Raw genomic sequence first — 19874 nt, forward strand, 5'->3', positions numbered from 1 at the left:
AGGTGCCTGCGGAGCGCGGTGCAATAATGAGGCCCGCAATCCCGCACAGCACCGGGATGAAGGAAGGGCCCATGCAGTGTGCATTCTTGGATACACTAATGATTTAGCAGGTTCCAACACTTGCATTCTGATATGGGCTCGTTATTAAAAATCTGGAGTCCTCCGCGCTTTCTCAGGAGGCACGTGGGGTTTCTTGCCTGTGGGGAGTGCAGCTGAGCACTACGGCTGCTCCTACAAACCCACGCACAAACTCCCGCTCCCAGAAAGCCTGGGAACCGATTTCAAAGACCCTGTGCCATCAGTCTGGAAGCTTACCATTTCATCTCAACCACTAGCCCAATAGTCGGTTAGGTGTAAATTTTCAGATCAGCCACGCCTATGTATCACGTTCAGAGCCGCCTGGTGCAGGATTCACTAAAAACTTGGCGTTAGCGTGCTTAGGCCGCTAAGGGTTCCGCGCTTCCCCCCCCCCCCCTCTTTTCCTGTAGGAAAGCGAGGGACGGAAAACTGATCATAGGCTGTGGCAGGTGGACGGTTGGGCGGAGGAATATTCACCACGCTTTCCACAAGCTCCCAAAGGTCATATGAATTATTCCTCTCCCTCCCCCGCCCCGCCCCGCCCCACAAGATGTCATGCACAATCCAGCAAGCCCCTTCCTCCGACCAAACATTGGTCTGAATTGGGAATAGTCAGTTAAGCTGCAAATTGGAGTCACTGCTCCTCACACAAACGTGTCCGCTACTAGTTCCATTCTTGTGCACACTCGCCGCCCTATTTTCCGACGGGCCTAATCTCTGGGTCTGCCCCCTCTCGTGCCCCTAGTCTCTGAGTCTGCCCCCTCACGTGCGCCGCTGCGCTGCACAAGATAGGCGCGCGCACCTTGAATTTGCGGACCGCAACGTCCCCCTTTATAAAGCGTGCCGCACCACGCCTCGACGCCAGAAGTGGTCCCGGCGCGTAGAGGTCGTTTATCTCTCCGTTGGTCTCAGCTTTAGGCTGCACACGTGGAGCTGCCCGAGGAGCGGACCAGTCTCCACAGAAGCCTGAGACTTCGTGGACGGCACCCAAAACATGAAGTCTTTCTTAGGGAGCAGCTTCTACGACACCGGCTACCGCAACCTGGGAACTGACGAGGAAGAACCGCGTGGTGAGTGCCTAGACAGACACAAGGGTTTGGCAAACTCCCGGAGAGGACGTGCGCGGGGTGGGCGGACGAGACATGGCGCAGCAGTCTCCACTCCCCTCCCATGGAGGCCCCTTGCCGCCTCCACCCAACCACCGTGGGCGGTAACGCGCCAACAGCCCCTTTTTGCTTCCATCCTTACTCAGGCGCGCTGCGTACCAGAACCTCGACGGTCGCAGCAGAGCTAGACCCAGAGGGTACACGGTCCGACCCTGAGTCGCGAGTCGCTCCCGCAAACTACCTTGGCGGGAGAAGGGCCTGGTTCTCCGACAACGAAACTCGAGGGGGCGGCCACTCTTACCGCCAAAGCCGCCATCGCCGACGAGGCGGTCAGGGGCGCCGGCAGCAGCATGTGGCCCAGGTCTCCCGTGTCGCTGAGGTTGCGCCAGCACCCCCAGCCGCGCACGTTCCGCCAGCGCCCCCAGCTGCGCCCCGTCCACCAGCACCCTCAGCTGCGCCCCGTCCACCAGCACCCCCAGCTGCTCCCCGTCCAGCACCCCCAGCTGCTCCCCGTCCACCAGCACCCTCAGCTGCTCCCCGTCCACCAGCACCCCCGGCTGCTCCCCGTCTACCTGCACCCCCGGCTGCTCCCCGTCCACCAGCGCCTCCGGCTGCGCCCCGTCCTCCAGTGGCCCAGGCCGCGCAGGGTGCTCCAGCGCCTCCTGCCGCGCAGGGTCCGTCAGCGCCCTCTGACGCGGGGGTTCAGTCAGCGCCCTCTGGCGCGGTGGGTCCGCCAGCGCCCCCGGACGCGGAGGATCCTCCAGTGCCCCCGGCCGCGCACATTTCGCCAGCGTCCCTGGCCGCGCAGAACCCGCCAGTCTTAGTGAGGGCCCGGCGCCGCTTCCGCACCGTGTTCTCCGCGTTGCAGCTGCAAGAGCTCGAGACCATTTTCGAAGAGAATCAATATCCAGACTTGTTCGCGCGGTAAGTGCTTTGCGTGGGAGGCACCAGAAAGACCCCAGGGGCCTTGGGCTTATCCCTGGGCGCCTTCGGCTCTTTCTCAAGACGCTTTTCCGCCTCTCCTGAGTGAAAAGCCACTTAGGGGACTCAAGGGTGCTGGGGTCGCCCCTCGCTTGCTCTCTGCGGTTAGGGCGTTGCCCCCACGCTTGCGGAGTTGTGAAATGGCCGAGACTAGGGTGAAAGGAGCAAGGCACAGTCTAATGGATTCTGCTTTTATTTCAAGTTTTGGTATTTAGTTTATTACTTTTCTTGCAAATTTTTATATTTTTAATATGGCATTAAAATATTGATCGTGATAAATTAGGGTTGTTGTTTTTTTGTTTGGAGTTTTTTGAGGGGTGCTGTTTCCACGGGGCAGAGTTTTGAGCGACTCCTTCGCTCCGTTCCGCTCGCCCTCCGGGAGCCCCTGGCGGGCCCGCCTGCTGTGGTGTACGAAGGGACAGTCTTCTTACGGTCTGGCAGGAAGGTAGTACCAGAACAAGACGCTGTGAGTTTAGGGAAGCCCTTTATGGTTCCACACGGTACTCTACCTTTCACGCGACAAAGAGGGAGAAAAAAGGATTTCCGTCGAGTGCTCCACTGAAGTGGCTTTGGAGTTTCTCCTTGAGAGTTCACGTCTCCCTTTTACAGTGAACAAATACACTGGTTCAAAACACCCGTTAAAGGTGTTTTTGGCATTTTTATTTTCACGGAGGGACCTCCCTAGAGAAAATTTCCAGTTTACTGCTGTTCCACAACAAAAAATAATTGAGTCGTATTTAACTAATACGCACTAATATCTTCCCTTTTTTAAATCTTATTTAACAGACAAGTTCATGGGAAAACTCTCCTAACAGCAAGCCTCAATCTGTATTAGAAACAACTACACTGGTGGGGTTGGAGAGGTAGAAATAATGTACGTGATTTTTATTTCTTCACAACTCCACAAATACTGAACATTTGCTATTTTTTCCCCTCAGAGTTCTGATTGCGGAACACCTGAATTTGGTTGAAGCCACTGTCCAGGTCAGTATATCTTAAAAGAACAATTAATTGGCAGGGCAGGCGTTCTAAAACATGCTTTAGCTTTTGTCCTGCACGTTTTTGGATGGTGTATTTTGTTGTCTTTTCCATTTTAGCAAATAAGTTCTGAACATTTGGGCACTTTGGGGAATAGAGAACAGGATAAGTAAGTGCAAGATTATGAAAACTGTCCATTACCAGAGGAAATATGATTTTCTAAAGGGGATAAAATAACATGCACCTCTCTCTGGATACACACTGCCCACTTCCCCCACCCCAATAAATAAAACTGACCTTCTAACACTAGTATCCTTTAGAAAGGATGTTAGCACACTCCAAAAGGAGTATTTCTGTGTGAAATCATGTGAGGTTCAGTCCCAGCTGGGAAGTATTCAAGTTAACGCACTGGAGACCTACGTTATAAGAAGGTTCAGCTATACTAAATTATTTAAAATGTTTAAAACCAGGCATAATGGTAGATTTATAAACATTTAGACATTGGCATGAGGTAGTAATTCACACACAGAACACAGGATGCGAGTAACTAATGTATGCCTAAACTGAAATGAGGGGAGCTTACAAGTTCAAGAGCCTAGTCCTCCTGACATTATTTTGAAGTGTTTTTTGGAAAGCAGTGTAAAGAGGGACAGCCTTAAATTTTAATTTTTTGCAAGACTTTAATGTTAGCTTGAAAATATTACCAATATGTAATGGGAAAGGTTTACAAGATTTAGAAAATTATCTTTAAAAGTAAAACCAGAAAAGAGAAAGAACAATTTATTTTTATGTATATGAGCACATATTTTTATTATGTATTGTATTATGTATATGTACACAGGTAGAGGATAGCTGGAAATATTTTGTAAAAATGAGATACTGCTTATATCACACGTGTTCAATTTTGCAATTAACTTTTGTTTGAATTCAATACAAGAAAAATTATAGTGAAAGGGAAAGAATTACTGAATTTTAAATAAATGTTTTTTGCCACAACACATATAATAAAATATTCCTTCAAGAACAGGAAAGAAGGCAGAGAGAGTGCGGGAGGAAAGAAAGGAGAGGAAGAATAAAAATTAAGTAGTTGGACATTTAAAAATCCACATGTTATAGTTTTTAGCTAGTATAATTAATTCTTGCTAAGGAAGATGAGAGTATTGTCATTTATACATTTTCTCTTACCACTTCTTTTGTTTCCTGATTTTTAAAAATTACACTATGATTGTTTCTAGTTTTTCAGGTTTGTAACATTCATATTTAGTTATAGAAATATATTTCTCATCATTTTTTGTTCTTGTATTTTTTTTGTCAGTTTTATTTTGCATTAGTGTCGGGTGTACGGCTTAGTGGTCAGACAATCATATACTTTACAGAGTGTTCCCCCTGATATTTCCGGTATGCCAACTGGCACCTTACATAGTTATCACAATAGTATTGACCGTATTTCCTGTATTGTACTTACTTCCCTGTGATTCCCTTTCCCTCCGGCAACTCCCAGTTTGCTTTCGGTGTCTTTTGTATCTGTTTCAGTTTTGTTTGTTGGTTTATTTTGTTGAGAAAGAACAATTTTGAATAAAGTTCCACTGACCTAAGAAGGGGTGAGAAGGTAGAGAAGAATTGTATACATTCAAATCTATGCATTGCAGATGCCACACAAATTCAACTATATGAAGCTACCAAATGCAGAAGAATACTCTTGAGAAATTTTTAACATCTAAGATTTTTTTTTTCCTTTTTGGTGGTATTTTCAAACGGTGGGTTTTCTGGAATTTGATTAGTTGCAAGGGTGCTCTCACTTCAGTCCACACTCCTACCTGTGTTAATTTTTTTCTTTTATTCAAGCAGTGATTACTATTTTGTTGGTCATAGGATCAAAAAGTGACTATTTGAGGTCAGGGAAACCCTTAGTTACATCAAAAAAAAGTATTTATACCCAATGTGTGTGTGTGTGTGTGTGTGTGTGTGTGTGTGTGTGTGTGTGTGATCAGATGGCTTAGTAGTTTGTCTCAGAGTGCATGGTGAGTGCAGTGATAGAGACATTCTGCACATCTGTCAGTGGTGTGCAGAAAAGCAGCCCAACAAATCAGGCCCCTGAGCACTGGTCCTCTAATATGCTGGACTAACAAGTTCTAGGTGGGGATGATGAGTCCACTTTTTCAGGTAGGCAAAGTGAGCTGGGAGGAAAAGAAAAACAAAGTTTGCTGAGTTGCTTTTCTCCCCACTCCCCCGGGTTTACATAGTACTCTCAATGGATTTCTGAAAGAAAATGATACAGAAAACAACAGATAAGGAAAAAATATATGTACTCATATATTTCCAAACTCTGCAGCATGAATTTCCCCAACAAACTTAATATATACTTCCCTGACCCTCTTTTGCAAATATAGTAGTATATCAGCTTCCCTTACATGACACCTAGTATTTTTCACTCCATAAGACACACAGGCATTTTTCCCGTCCACTTTTTTGGGGGGAAAAGTGCATCTTATGGAGCGAAAAATACGGTATTTAATTCCTAGGAGGTTTCAGAAAAAGAATGATCCCTTAAACATTATTAAAGGAAAACTTCTATCTAAAGCACAATGCCCTCCTTGGGATTAGTTACTTCAGACTGAAGACTGGCCTTTTGAATAGGGGGTGGTTCCTCAGTATGACTTTAATCAGGTCCACTTTTATACCTCACTGAGCTTCACCCTACTCTTAACCAGGGTGACACTGTGCCTGGTGAGAAGTGGGTGGACAGCTGATGGTCGAAGGCTTCTTTACCCTATTACCATACATGAGTATCAACAACAGGACCATGGTCCAGTTCATCAGTTAGACCTGCATTCAAGACCTAGAAAAACCACTAAGGAATACTAAAAGTGAGAGATGAAAGACAAAGCAATGTGCCAAGCTTTGAACCAGGCATGGCTCATCAAGGGTTGGCTGAAGGCGGAGGTGTTCTCTTTAGTTTTGTAAGCTGTTTTAGCAGTAAAGAAATAGTTCCTCCTGCTGCAGTGTAAAATCTCAATAGCATGTTGTGTGCTTTCTATTATGACAATAACTGTTCAATATATTAAACCAATCCCTTTTCTTTTCTCTGATTCAAGGTTTGGTTCCAGAATCGAAGGGCCAAGTGGAAGAGACAGCAGAGAGAGATGATGTATAGAAATCTGATCGCCGTCCCCAGAGACCCCTCTATGGAGGATACCTTTGATGGGCCTTATGCAACCATCCCTACTCTGGAGCCTACAATAAGATGGGGTCCTAGGATGTCATGTCAATTCGTGACACCTGGGCCACATCTAACACCTATACCACCCCAGCCACAAATGCCTTTGCCACCCCCACTGCCTGTGCCTCCGGCTGCAGCTGCTGCCGTGGATGCGGTGTGGGCTTCCACTGTCAGTGGTTCTTTCCCAAGTCCCACTACTGAAATTGAGCCTTCAGAATACTTTTTCTAAAAGCATTTTTCTGCATCTAGGAACTAGGCATAGCACAACATCAAAAGTAATCTGCTATATCAGTTTAATAAATGAAAAGTTCAGTGCCTGTTATCATAAGACACATTGTAGTTTTCAATAAAGATGCAAGTTAACAATATATTGGTTGTGAGTGAGGTTTTTTTGGGGGGGGTTTGTTTGTTTTTTTTCATTTTTCCTAAGCTGGAAACCTGGAAACGGGGAGGCAGTCAGACGACAGACTCCCGCATGCGCCTGACCGGGATCCACCCGGCATGCCCACCAGGGGGCGATGCTCTGCCCCTCTGGGGTGTCGCTCTGTTGCATCCAGAGTCATTCTAGCGCCTGAGGCAGAGGCCACAGAGCCATCCTCAGCGCCTGGGCCATCCAATGGAGCCTCAGCTGTGGGAGGGGAAGAGAGAGACAGAGAGGAAGGAAAGGGGGAGGGGTGGAGAAGCAGATGGGCGCTTCTCCTGTGTGCCCTGGCCGGGAATCGAACCCGGGACTCCTGCACGCCAGGCCGACGCTCTACCACTGAGCCAACTGGCCAGGGCTGGTTGTGAGTGTTGAGTGGAATAAGTATCGCGTGCATGGGAATGGCTAAGGGAATGTCCTTCAGGCAGAATGTCAGAGGTCTCCTTTCATGTCCTAGATATCCCTGAATCACCATCAATAAGCCCTTTACATCACAGGCTTCTCCAAATGCCTATAGCAGGTTTACACTGACTGCATTCTCCTTCCACACTTCCCCCTAACCTCATCCCCATCGCAGCCCACTGGGAACACACATACGTGCAAGATGGAGAATGGTGAGTCTCCAGTGAAAAATCTATTTCCAGGCAGGGCTGTGTCTCATTCATGCCAAGGTTTCAACAGCCACGGACTCGAAGGGAAACTTCCTAAGGCTACATACGGAGCTTTAAGGGAAGATAGCTGCCAAACATCAATCAATACTCCAAATTCTATTTGCTGCCCTCCATGTCATGGAGGTGATAGGGGAATAAGAACCATTCTGGTTCAAAGACAAAAGACCTGTGGTGGTGCAGTGGATAAAGCATCAACCTAGAATGCTGAAGTCGCTGGTTTGAAACCCTGGGTTTCCCTGGTCAAGGCACATATGGGAATTGATGTTCCCTGCTCCCCCCCCCTCTACAAATGAATAAATAAAAAATTTTTAAATAAAAGGTTAAAGTGAAAGTCAACAAGCCTGTGTGTGTGTGTGTGTGTGTGTGTATGTGTGTGTATAAAAGGGGGCTACATTAAGATCAGAAAAAGATGCCAAGCAGCAAAGCGATTGTATCTAATGTGTACTTTTTGCAGCCAGGAGGTTATTGCTACCTCAGAAGGCCCCATTCCCTACTGGGAGTGAAAAACACCTAGGAAGGCACCTGTGCATACAGTTGCTGTCCTTGCAGGGTGATTTTAAAACCCAGCCATTATAATTTCCCATTCTTGATCCCTTTCCTGTTAAAAATCAGGTTCCTCAATGCTTTAAGTCCTCTTGGAACTACAGAGTCGATACAGTAAAAGCTCCAGGACCCCGTCCAGCCTTGCCATCCTGAGGCTCAGAATCAAACACTACTCAGCACATAAATCCTGCAGTTAACTTTTTTTTTTTTTGTATTTTTCTGAAGCTGGAAACGGGAGGCAGTCAGACAGACTCCCGCATGCGCCTGACCAGGATCCACCCGGCACGCCCACCAGGGGGCGATGCTCTGCCCATCGGGGCGTTGCTTCTGTTGCGACCAGAGCCATTCTAGCACCTGAGGCAGGGGCCATGGAGCCATCCCCAGCGCCGGGGCCATCCTTGATCCAACGGAGCGTTGGCTGCGGGAGGGGAAGAGAGAGACAGAGAGGAAGGAGAGGGGGAGAGGTGGAGAAGCAGATGAGCGCTTCTCCTGTGTGCCCTGGCCGGGAATCAAACCCAGGACTTCTGTACGCCAGGCCAATGCTCTACCACTGAGCCAACTAGCCAGGGCCTGCAGTTAACTATTACAAAAACAGTTTGATATACAAGAACAGAACATGGTTTTCATCTCTGCTGCCTGGAAGAAGCAAAGAAGTGAAAACTTTCCTGTAAGTGGATGAGGTCACCATGAGACATACATACTGTCTTTTAAATAATACCTACTTCCAGATGTCAGGAGATTTAAGGAAGGGTGGTGGGATGGGAGCAGAAGAAATACACAAAACATTTTTACTTATAAGGTTCCCCTCCGTCTATGTTTTTTGTTTGTTTGTTTTTTAAAGTGAAAAGAAAGGAGATACAGAGACAGACCCCCACATGTTCCCCAACTGGGATCCACCTGGCAACCGTTATCTGGGGGCCAATGCTTTGCCCACCTGGGGATGGTACTCACGACAAAGCCATTTTCAGTGCCTGAAGTAGAGACTCCAGAGAGCCATCCTCAGCACCTAGAACCAATGCACTCGATTCAATCGAACTATGGCTGCAGGAGGAGAAGGGAAAGAGAGAGAGAAGGGGGAGGGTGTAGGAGGAAGCAGGTAGTCAGTCGCCTCTCTTGTGTTCCCTGACCAGGAATCGAACCTGGGACTTCCACATCTAGTAGGTCAATGCACTACCACTGTGCCACCCAGCCAGGTCCCAGTCTACAATTTAAAAGAGAGAGGTCTTCTAAAATAACCCCACAAAGAACATTCCTCTTAAAGTGCATTTCAAATATCCCTAAGTCATGGTTCAGAAATTAATGATTCTAATATAATTATTTTGATTTATTAAAAATTGTTAGAAACTGGCCCTGGCCGGTTGGCTCAGCGGTAGAGCGTTGGCCTGGCATGCGGGGACCCGGGTTCGATTCCCGGCCAGGGCACATAGGAGAAGCGCCCATTTGCTTCTCCACCTCTCCCCCTCTCTTTCCTCTCTGTCTCTCTCTTCCCCTCCCGCAGCCAAGGCTCCATTGGAGCAAAGATGGCCCGGGCGCTGGGGGTGGCTCCTTGGCCGCTGCCCCAGGCGCTAGAGTGGCTCTGGTCGCAACATGGCGACGCCCAGGATGAGCAGAGCATCGCCCCCTGGTGGGCAGAGCGTCGCCCCCTGGTGGGCAGAGCATCGCCCCTGGTGGGCGTGCCGGGTGGATCCCGGTCGGGCGCATGCGGGAGTCTGTCTGACTGTCTCTCCCTGTTTCCAGCTTCAGAAAAATACAAAAAGCCCTGGCCGGTTGGCTCAGCGGTAGAGCGTTGGCCTGGCGTGCGGGGGACCCAGGTTCGATTCCCGGCCAGGGCACACAAGAGAAGCGCCCATTTGCTTCTCCACCCCTCCGCCACGCCTTCCTCTCTGTCTCTCTCTTCCCCTCCCGCAGCCAAGGCTCCCTTGGAGCAAAGATGGCCCGGGTGCTGGGGGTGGCTCCTTGGCCGCTGCCCCAGGCGCTAGAGTGGCTCTGGTCGCAACATGGCGACGCCCAGGATGAGCAGAGCATCGCCCCCTGGTGGGCAGAGCGTCGCCCCCTGGTGGGCAGAGCATCGCCCCTGGTGGGCGTGCCGGGTGGATCCCGGTCGGGCGCATGCGGGAGTCTGTCTGACTGTCTCTCCCTGTTTCCAGCTTCAGAAAAATACAAAAAGCCCTGGCCGGTTGGCTCAGCGGTAGAGCGTTGGCCTGGCGTGCGGGGGACCCAGGTTCGATTCCCGGCCAGGGCACACAAGAGAAGCGCCCATTTGCTTCTCCACCCCTCCGCCACGCCTTCCTCTCTGTCTCTCTCTTCCCCTCCCGCAGCCAAGGCTCCCTTGGAGCAAAGATGGCCCGGGCGCTGGGGATGGCTCTGTGGCCTCTGCCTCAGGCGCTAGAGTGGCTCTGGTCGCAACATGGCGACGCCCAGGATGAGCAGAGCATCGCCCCCTGGTGGGCAGAGCGTCGCCCCATGGTGGGCGTGCAGGGTGGATCCCGGTCGGGCGCCTGCGGGAGTCTGTCGGACTGTCTCTCCCTGTTTCCACCTTCAGAAAAATGCAAAAAAAAAAAAAAAGAAAAGAAAAGAAAAAGAAAAATACAAAAAAAAAATTGTTAGAAAGTATAAGCAAAAATAAAGCCTCAGAGGAGCTTTAGCATTTCACAGTAATAATTCTGAATGTGTTCTTTCTTTTTTTTTTTTTTTTTTTTTGTATTTTTCTGAAGCTGGAAACGGGGAGAGACAGTCAGAAAGACTCCCGCATGCGCCCAACCGGGATCCACCCGGCACGCCCACCAGGGGGCGATGCTCTGCCCCTCTGGGGCGTTGCTCTGTTGAGACCAGAGCCACTCTAGCGCCTGGGGCAGAGGCCAAGGAGCCATCCCCAGCGCCCGGGCCATCTTTGCTCCAACGGAGCCTCGCTGCGGGAGGGGAAGAGAGAGACAGAGAGGAAGGAGAGGGGGAGGGGTAGAGAAGCAGATGGGTGCTTCTCCTGTGTGCCCTGGCCGGGAATCGAACCCGGAACTTCTGCACGCCAGGCCGATGCTCTACCACTGAGCCAGCCGGCCAGGGCCTGAATGTGTTCTTTCTAAAGTTTTTTTCACATTGATGGACCTATGGCAGGGAGCTTTCACAATAGTAACTTTCATGGCCAAATTAAGCAAAGAAGCTATGAAGTCTTTTGGGGAAAAGAAAGCTTTTTTTATTAAAACTAGTTTATCTGACCTGGACCTTGTTTCAAACAAATCTAATCATCACTTTGGCAATCTAACCTAGAAGTGCCTGAGAAACTTGCATCCATTCTTTGTACTATAAATACTTGGGGGGGGGCAAGGAGGGAAGGGACTAGAAAAATTCTTTAGCTGAGAGTACAAGGGTTTCCCTTGAAATTGGTGTGAAAAGTGACATTTTAAACAAAGAGTTAGTGTAAATGTATAAAAAATAGGGAAATGGAGTTCAATCTCAGCTGTTTTCAAAAGAACAATCAGACATTTGCCTGAATTCTGATCATGGTGTTATACCTAAAACTGGGCACACTATGATCATGGACATACTGTTTTCTCACCCAGACATTTGGTGCTGGTGTGACTCTAGGAATTACCGAAAACCTAAAAGTAAAATAATGGTGCAAAATAATAGAGTCTTTCCCTGAATTTTTTAAGTGAGAAGAGGGGAGAGAGAGAGAGATAGACTCCCACATGCACCCCAACTGGGATCTACCCAGCAAACCCTGTCTTGGGCCAATGTTTGAATCAACCAAGCTATTTTTAGCATCTGAGGCTGACGTTTGGACCAACAGCTATCCTCAGTGCCAGGGGCTGACACTCGAACCAATTGAGCCACTGGCTGTGGGAAAGAGGGAGAGAAGGGGGAGAGGGAAGGGAAGAGAAGCAGATGGTCGCTTCTCCTGTGTGCCTTTACAAAGAATTGAACCCAGGAAGTCCATACTCCGGGCCAACAATCTGTTCACTGAGCAAGCCTGCCAGGCAACCTAAATTTAACTAGTAAACCCAACTTTGTCTAATCCTGCTGATTAAGATGGGGAGTTAGCATGAGTACTCTGATTGGGATACTCAGATCTTGAATGGACGTTCTCTGGAAGCAAATAATATCATAATATAACCGTTGTCACATACTCTTCTTACTAAGAATACTGCATGAAATTGTTTTTATTTGGGGAGTCACTTGAGGTCTTCCTAATGCTCCACTTAGTCAAGGCAATAAAATTTCCCAAAAAGAATGAACTTTTGCCTCAACTCCTTTTCTTAGCAGACATTTTCTCATTTTCTTTCAAGGAACTTCAACACAATATCACCTTAATCTGGCAAATGAGGCAAACATTTATGAGTCCTGCAGCGAGAATGGTGACAACAGGAAAACAGTCCCATCCTTTCATGCCACTCTTCCAAGCCAAGTGCCTTTCTTCTTCTGGGGACCCTCAGCTTAGAGAAAGAGATCCTGCTATTCTCTCTGAACTGGAGGGGACTTTCACGGTCATCCAGTCTACTACCTTCATTCTTCATTCTACACAGGCCCAGAGCAGGGAGTGGTCTGACAGAGGTGGCATGCAGATTTCATCCAGAGAAGGCCAGCCTCTGTGTGGCCATGCCTTCCCTTGGGCCCAGGATTTCCCAGGTAGCGGCAGCACACACCAGCCCAGATTCAGCTCTTCGGGGCTTAGCACCTTCGTCAGGCCAGAACTCCTTCCATCAAGGGGCAACAAACCCAAGGTTCCTCCCCAAGCCTCTGTACTGGGCCGTTTTACCTCTAGGAAAAGAAAGCAACTTTCCCTGAAGGCACGCAGTGTCCTGATGTCCACTCTTGAACACTGAACAGCAAGGGCTTGAGAGAGTGATGCAGTTTGTACCCTGTTCACAAAAGGCCGAGTGTGCTTACACTACAATAACCCTCATCTCCCCCAATCCCCTTGCAATGTTGTGCCTGCCAACTGGCAGCACAACACATAAGCAACAGCCAGTTCTGGGCTTGTGTTGAACTGATGTTTTTTTTTGTAAAGTAGGCTAATAGTTGGAAACTGTCACTATGCAATTAGTATTCATTTTGAAATGTAGTTATTTATGCTTTGCCTTGATCAATGCCACACTCTCTCCTTCTCATATGTCACTGCAACACTGTGGGGCAGGGATTCAGGGTGCAATGGCTTAAATTTAATTTTAAAATGCACCCAAAATGGTTTGTATGCCTCCCCATGCAAAGTGTAGATTTTAAGGAGCCTGTTTGAATGCTCAACATTTATATGGAAATATTTTTCGACTCTAAGAATACAAAAGAGTCCTGAAAGCACACTCTGTTGTGCTTCACAAACAGGAGACACAAGTGATTAAAGTGGGGGCACACAGACATGGGCAGCATAATTGATGCACCTGGAATCTTCTGACATACAGCCCCCAGACAAAACTAGGGCTTCTATGAGAACCACAGAATTGGAACATGATTTTCTATTCTTGGTCCAAGAATCTTGGTTTAAGGAAGAAAGAAAAGGTAGGATACTGACCAAGAATTAATCTCTAACTAGTTCTTTTCTTGAACAAAGAAGACAAAGGGATGAACCAAAAGATGTTTGGAAACCAGGAGTGGGAAAGGAGGCTATGATGACTCAGGGGAGAAAGAAATCCATGCCCATGAGTGGTTGGGCCCCTAGCTGTTGCTGGGTGGCAGGCGTGGGGGTAGAGAGTAGATGCTGGCAACAGGATAATGTCTCTGGGAGGTAGCCAATGGGGGAACATGGAGGTGGCCCTGGCCAGCTGAGCTTTACAAAAAAGAAGAAAGGAAAAACAGAAGTGATGTTAATATGCCAATCAGTCCCTAATATCTTTTTTTACAGTCCCCATCACAAGGTAAAGTAATGAGGCTGCTCTTTCCTCTCATATCTACTTTAACGCAACTGATCACCTTAGGAGTTACCAGGGTTGAAGCATTCATGAGGAAAGAGAGAAAGTCAGGACAAAGAGGGGATCCTACTATATGATTGATTTTGGAGCAGGTCTCCAGCCCCAGCACCTCAAGAACCTGCCAGGATTGCTCTATTTCTTCATTTTAACCAGAAGGAATTTTTTACATTGAATTTATTGGGGTGACACTAGTTAACAAAATTATACAGGTTTCAGGTGCATGATTCTACAATAGATCTCTGTATACAGCGTTGTGTTTACCACCCCCCCAAGTCAAGTCTTCATCTATCACCGCCTGTCCCCCATACCCTTCTCTAACTGCCCCCTCCAGAAATCACCACACTGTTGTCCATGTCTATGAGTTTTTCATTTTATTGTCCTGTTTTTCTTTATCCTTCTACACCTCACAACCAGCCGCCCCATCCCAACAGCTGTCAGCCTGCTCTAAATGCATGAGCCTGTCCCTATTTTGTTTTTTAGTTAATTTTCTTCATTAGATTCCACATATGAGTGAAATCATATGGTATTTGTCTTTCTCTGACTGGCATATTTCACTTAGCATAATGCCCTCTAGGTCCATCTATGCTGTCACAAAAGGTAAGATTTCCTTCTTTTTTATGGCTGCATAGCATTCCATTGTGTACATGTACCACAAATTTTTTTGTCCACTCATCTACTGATGGGCACTGGGGCTACTTCTAAATTTGCAACATTATTTACAGAAGGAATTCCTAAGAATGTCCAATGAATTCCCTGGGCCTACCATATCAAAACCTCAACTCCAACAGGGAATCAGACAGGAATATTGTAGGGTGCTAAATTGGTTCTTCTGTTGTTCATTTAACACAGAGGCTTTAATTTCAGTCATCCCCATGGCCAGATCGGTTTTTCCATCAGATAAACATATTCTATAGCCTTTTAACTCTCCTTATCACTTTCTTTAAGAGTGTTCTGTCCCTTCATTTCAAACAGAATGTAAGGAGACTGGTGATCAGCTGTGATCCTAGTAAACATATGGAACATGAAGAGATGAGAAAGTCATCTTCACAGGTCAAGAGGCTACTATTCCAGAGCAACAAGCAAACCCGAGGCCAGAAATCAAGGTCCATTCACCTCACCCTACTCTTCATTCTTTCCTTCTCTGAGAACCATGAGAAACTTGCATTCCAAGAAGCTGTGGGACAGAGATTCCTTCAGCACCCACTGGGAGACTTCTTATAGGAGTAACTACTCCATGCTACATACTTCCTTCCCTTCTGCTTCATGTGTACTACAAAACAAGCATTGTATGCCATGGTGAGCCCATCAATTCACGAAAACAAGCTCTGGTAGCCCACTCTTCCATCTTGGAACTGGCTCAGGTCCTACATTACTTTGTCCACAGCCAGAGGGTCTTTTTGATTTTCTAAAAATCCAGAAAATTCTTTTTCCATGAGTATTCACAGGTCCTCCTTTGTTAGGCAGTCTTTATCTGCAGCAAATTTCTGAAAGATGAACATCGTGATTTCCAAGGTGTGCTCCATTTGAGGTGCCATCTTGGTGAGGCCTTGGCCAGAGGCGGGGCAGGATCGCTGGGCTGGCAGAAATATGTGGCCCATAATGAGCAGGCACCTCGGCTGATGCCTTAGTAGGTAAGGGTGGAGGGGATGTCAAATAGTAATTTTTATAACTTTATGAATAGCCCCCTCCAACATTTCAGAGATCTCTGCACAACTGTAGCTTGTTCTCCCACATAACTTTATATATTTATTAAAATTATACGCCAATATTTCAAAGTCACATTTGCAGGGAACTTCAGTTTATAAAAATTATGTATCAAGGTTTTATAATTTTCCGAGTACAAGTCTTTAATCTCCTTGGTTAGATTTATTCCTAGGTACTTTATTTTTTTGGTTGCAATGGTAAAGGGGATTGATTCCTTGATTTCTCTTTCTGACAGTTCATTATTAGTGTATAAAAATGCCTCTGATTTCTAACTATTGATTTTATATCCTGCCACCTTGCCGGATTCATTTATCAGGTCTAGTAGTTTTTTGACTGAGACTTTAGGGTTTTCTATATACAATATCATATCATCTGCAAATAATGATAGTTTTATTTCTTCTTTTCCAATTTGGATGCCTTTTATTTCTTTTTCTTGTCTGATTGCTGTGGTTAGGACTTCCAGAACAATGTTGAATAAGAGCGGTGAAAGGGGGCACCCCTGCCTTGTTCCTGATCTTAAGGGGATTGCTTTTAATTTTTGCCCATTGAGTATGATGTTGGCTGTGGGTTTGTCATAGATGGCCTTTATCATGTTGAGGTATGTTCCCTGTATTCCCACTTTGCTGAGAGTTTTGATCATGAATGGGTGCTGGATTTTATCAAATGCTTTTTCTGCATCAGTTGAAATTATCATGTGGTTTTTCCCCTTTCATTTATGTGATGAATCACATTGATTGATTTGCGAATATTGTACCAGCCTTGCCTCCCAAGAATAAATCCCACTTGATCATGGTGTATGATTTTTTTCATATACTGCTGGATCCGGTTTGCTAATATTTTGTTGAGGATTTTTGCATCTAAGTTCATCAGGGATATTGGCCTATAATTTTCTTTTTTTGTGTTGTCTTTGCCTGGTTTTGGAATCAGAATTATGCTCGCCTCATAAAAGGAGTTTGGAAGTCTTCCTTCCTCTTGAATTTTTTGAACATTGATAAAAGAAATCAGGGAAGATACGAACAAGTGGAGGCATATACCGTGCTCATGGTTAGGAAGAATAAACATAATTAAAATGTCTATATTACCCAAAGCAATTTATAAATTCAATGCAATACCGATTAAAATACCAATGACTTACTTCAAAGATATAGAACACATATTCCAAAAATTTATATGGAACCAAAAGAGAACATGAATAGCCTCAGCAATCTTGAAAAGGAAGAATAAAGTGGGAGATATCACACTTCAGGATATCAAGTTATATTATAAGGCCATTGTACTCAAAACAGCATGGTACTGGCATAAGAACAGGCACATAGATCAATGGAACAGAACAGAGATCCCATAAATAAACCCACACTTTTATGGACAACTGATATTTGACAAAGGAGGTAAGGAAATACAATGGAGTAAAGACAGCCTCTTCAACAAATGGTGTTGGGAAAATTGGACAGCTACCTGCAAAAAAATGAAACTAGACCACCAACTTACACCACTCACAAAAATAAACTCAAAATGGATAAAAGACTTAAATGTAAGCCATGAAACCATAAGCATCTTAGAAGAAAACATAGGCAGTAAGCTCTCTGACATCTCTCGCAGCAATATATTTGCTGATTTGTCTCCACAGGCAAGTGAAATAAAAGACAGGATAAACAAATGGGACTTTATCAAACTAAAAAGCATTTGCACAGCTAAAGACAATAAGAACAGAATAAAAAGACAAACTACACAATGGGAGAATATATTTGACATTGCATCTGATAAGGGGTTAATAACCAAAATTTATAAAGAACTTGTAAAACTTAATACCAGAAAGACAAACAATCCAATCCAAAAATGGGCAAAAGAAATGAATAGACACTTCTCCAAAGAAGACACACAGACGGCCAATAGGTATATGAAAAAATGTTCAACTTCGCTAATGATTAGAGAAATGCAAATTAAAACCACAATGAGATATCACCTCACACCAGTCAGAATGGCGCTCATCAATAAAACAACACAGAAAAAGTGCTGGCGAGGATGTGGAGAAAAGGGAACCCTCCTGCACTGCTGGTGGGAACGCAGACTGGTGCAGCCACTGTGGAAAACAGTATGGAGATTCCTCAAGAAAATAAAAATCGAACTGCCCTTTAACCCAGCTATACCACTGTTAGGAATATACCCCAAGAACACCATAGCACTGTTTGAAAAGAAGAAATGCACCCCCATGTTTATGGCAGCATTGTTCACAATAGCAAAGATCTGGAAACAGCCCAAGTGTCCATCAGAGGACGAGTGGATTAAAAAGCTTTGGTATATATATACTATGGAATACTACTCAGCCATAAGAAATGATGACATAGGATCTTTTACAACAACATGGATGGGCCTTGATAACATTATACTGAGCGAAAGAAGTAAATCAGAAAAAACTAAGAACTATAGGATTCCATACATAGGTGGGACATAAAGATGAGACTCAGAGACATGGACAACAGTGTTGGGGTTACAGGGTGGGGGGAGGAGAGAGAGGGGAGGGGCACAAAGAACATGGCTTTTCAGCATTTGCCATATTCCCACTTTAATGTATAGAAAGACAGCAAATATTTACTTATGGTGTTTCCACTATAAAGACTGCTGTCTTAGGGACAAATGCTGATGAACTATTTCAGCAGTTCCTCCTTCTTCAAAGACATATGTCAACATAGAGTTCCATGTTTCATAGGACATACTCAATCTCACTTCATGCTCCCTGGAGCTTTAGCACAAAGGAATGCCCCCCCTTTTTTTCTTTTTCTTTTTTTCTCTTTTCTTTTTTTTATTGTTGTATTTTTTTTTATTTTTTTTTATTTTTTTTTCATTTTTCTGAAGCTGGAAACGGGGAGAGACAGTCAGACAGACTCCCGCATGCGCCCGACCAGGATCCACCCGGCACGCCCACAAGGGGCGATGCTCTGCCCACCAGGGGGCGATGCTCTGCCCATCCTGGGCGTCGCCATGTTGCGACCAGAGCCACTCTAGCGCCTGGGGCAGAGGCCACAGAGCCATCCCCAGCGCCCGGGCCATCTTTGCTCCAATGGAGCCTTGGCTGCGGGAGGGGAAGAGAGAGACAGAGAGGAAAGCGCGGCGGAGGGGTGGAGAAGCAAATGGGCGCTTCTCCTGTGTGCCCTGGCAGGGAATCGAACCCGGGTGTATTTTTTTATTTATTTATTTTTTGTATTTTTCTGAAGATGGAAATGGGGAGGCAGTCAGACAGACTCCCGCATGCGCCTGACCAGGATCCATCTGGCATGCCTACCAGGGGGAAATGCTCTGCCCGTCTGGGGTGTTGCTCTGTTGCAACCAGAGCCATTCTAGCGACTGAGGCAGAGGCCATGGGGCCATCCTTAGTGCCCGGGGTGGCTTTGCTCCGGTGGAGCCTTGGCTGCGGGAGGAGAAGAGAGAGACAGAGAGGAAGGAGAGGGGGAGGGGTAGAGAAATAGATGGACGCTTCTTCTGTGTGCTCGGACTGGGAATCAAACCCGGGAATCCTGCACACCAGGCCAAGGCTCTACCACTTAGCTAACCAGCCAGGGCCTAGGAATGCCTTGGTTGATCAAGCTACCCAAAAGAAAATTATATAGAGCAACCATGACAGACCGAGCAAGTCAGTCTCATACTATCCATCACCAGAACACTGCAGCCCGGTGTAAACAGTTTCAACTTTCTTGGGAAGTAGCACGGCAGATTGGGAAATCCTGTCCAAGGAGTCCTATACTGCCCCTTCCTTTAGAGTTAACCCTCAAGGACCCCTACCAGGACAACTTTGGCAGATGAATGTTACTCATATACCTTCATTTGGCAAACAGTCGTATGTCCACATTACAGTGGATACATATTCCAGATCTATAGTAACCTCTGTCAGAACAGGAGAGGCTGCTAAGCATGTTATAGCTCATTGTCTGTATGCATTGTTCTATTATTGGATTTCCTAAACTGGCTAAACTGAAAATGCTCCTGCATATGGAGCAAAAGCATTCACTGTATTTTGTCATGCTTACAATCTTTAAAGTTAAGGTATTATTAAAGTGTACTCAGCAAACATTTTAAGGTTAATTTAAAAAATTTTTTAAAGGGGGTAGTCATATCCTGGAACTCCTACGGGTCTACCATATCATACTTTTTACTTAAAAAAATTTACATTTCTTTTGAATGCTGATGAACAGGAGACACCAAATCTTTTTCGCCTGCAAACTACTACCATCTTTATTAGATTCAGCTAATAACACTGTTTTGTCTTTTTCCAAATAG

The 19874-nt window shown here is 46.1% G+C and overlaps 1 protein-coding gene, 1 long non-coding RNA gene and 1 pseudogene across 2 annotated transcripts in view; 2 read left to right on the forward strand and 1 right to left on the reverse strand.

Annotated features, from left to right (window-relative positions):
* LOC136386046 (uncharacterized) overlaps positions 1–19874 on the forward strand; it is a 394494-nt gene that overhangs the window by 260020 nt on the left and 114600 nt on the right. The window lies entirely within an intron of this gene.
* Positions 1073–6592, forward strand: ESX1 (ESX homeobox 1). Its single transcript, XM_066357298.1, has 4 exons — positions 1073–1148; positions 1331–2108; positions 3104–3149; positions 6239–6592. The coding sequence occupies exons 1-4, from the start codon at positions 1073–1075 to the stop codon at positions 6590–6592; spliced, it is 1254 nt and encodes a 417-aa protein (XP_066213395.1).
* Positions 15092–15433, reverse strand: LOC136385978 (protein S100-A10 pseudogene; annotated as a pseudogene).

Source organism: Saccopteryx leptura, chromosome X (assembly GCF_036850995.1).
Source record: "Saccopteryx leptura isolate mSacLep1 chromosome X, mSacLep1_pri_phased_curated, whole genome shotgun sequence".
Taxonomy (NCBI): domain Eukaryota; kingdom Metazoa; phylum Chordata; class Mammalia; order Chiroptera; family Emballonuridae; genus Saccopteryx; species Saccopteryx leptura.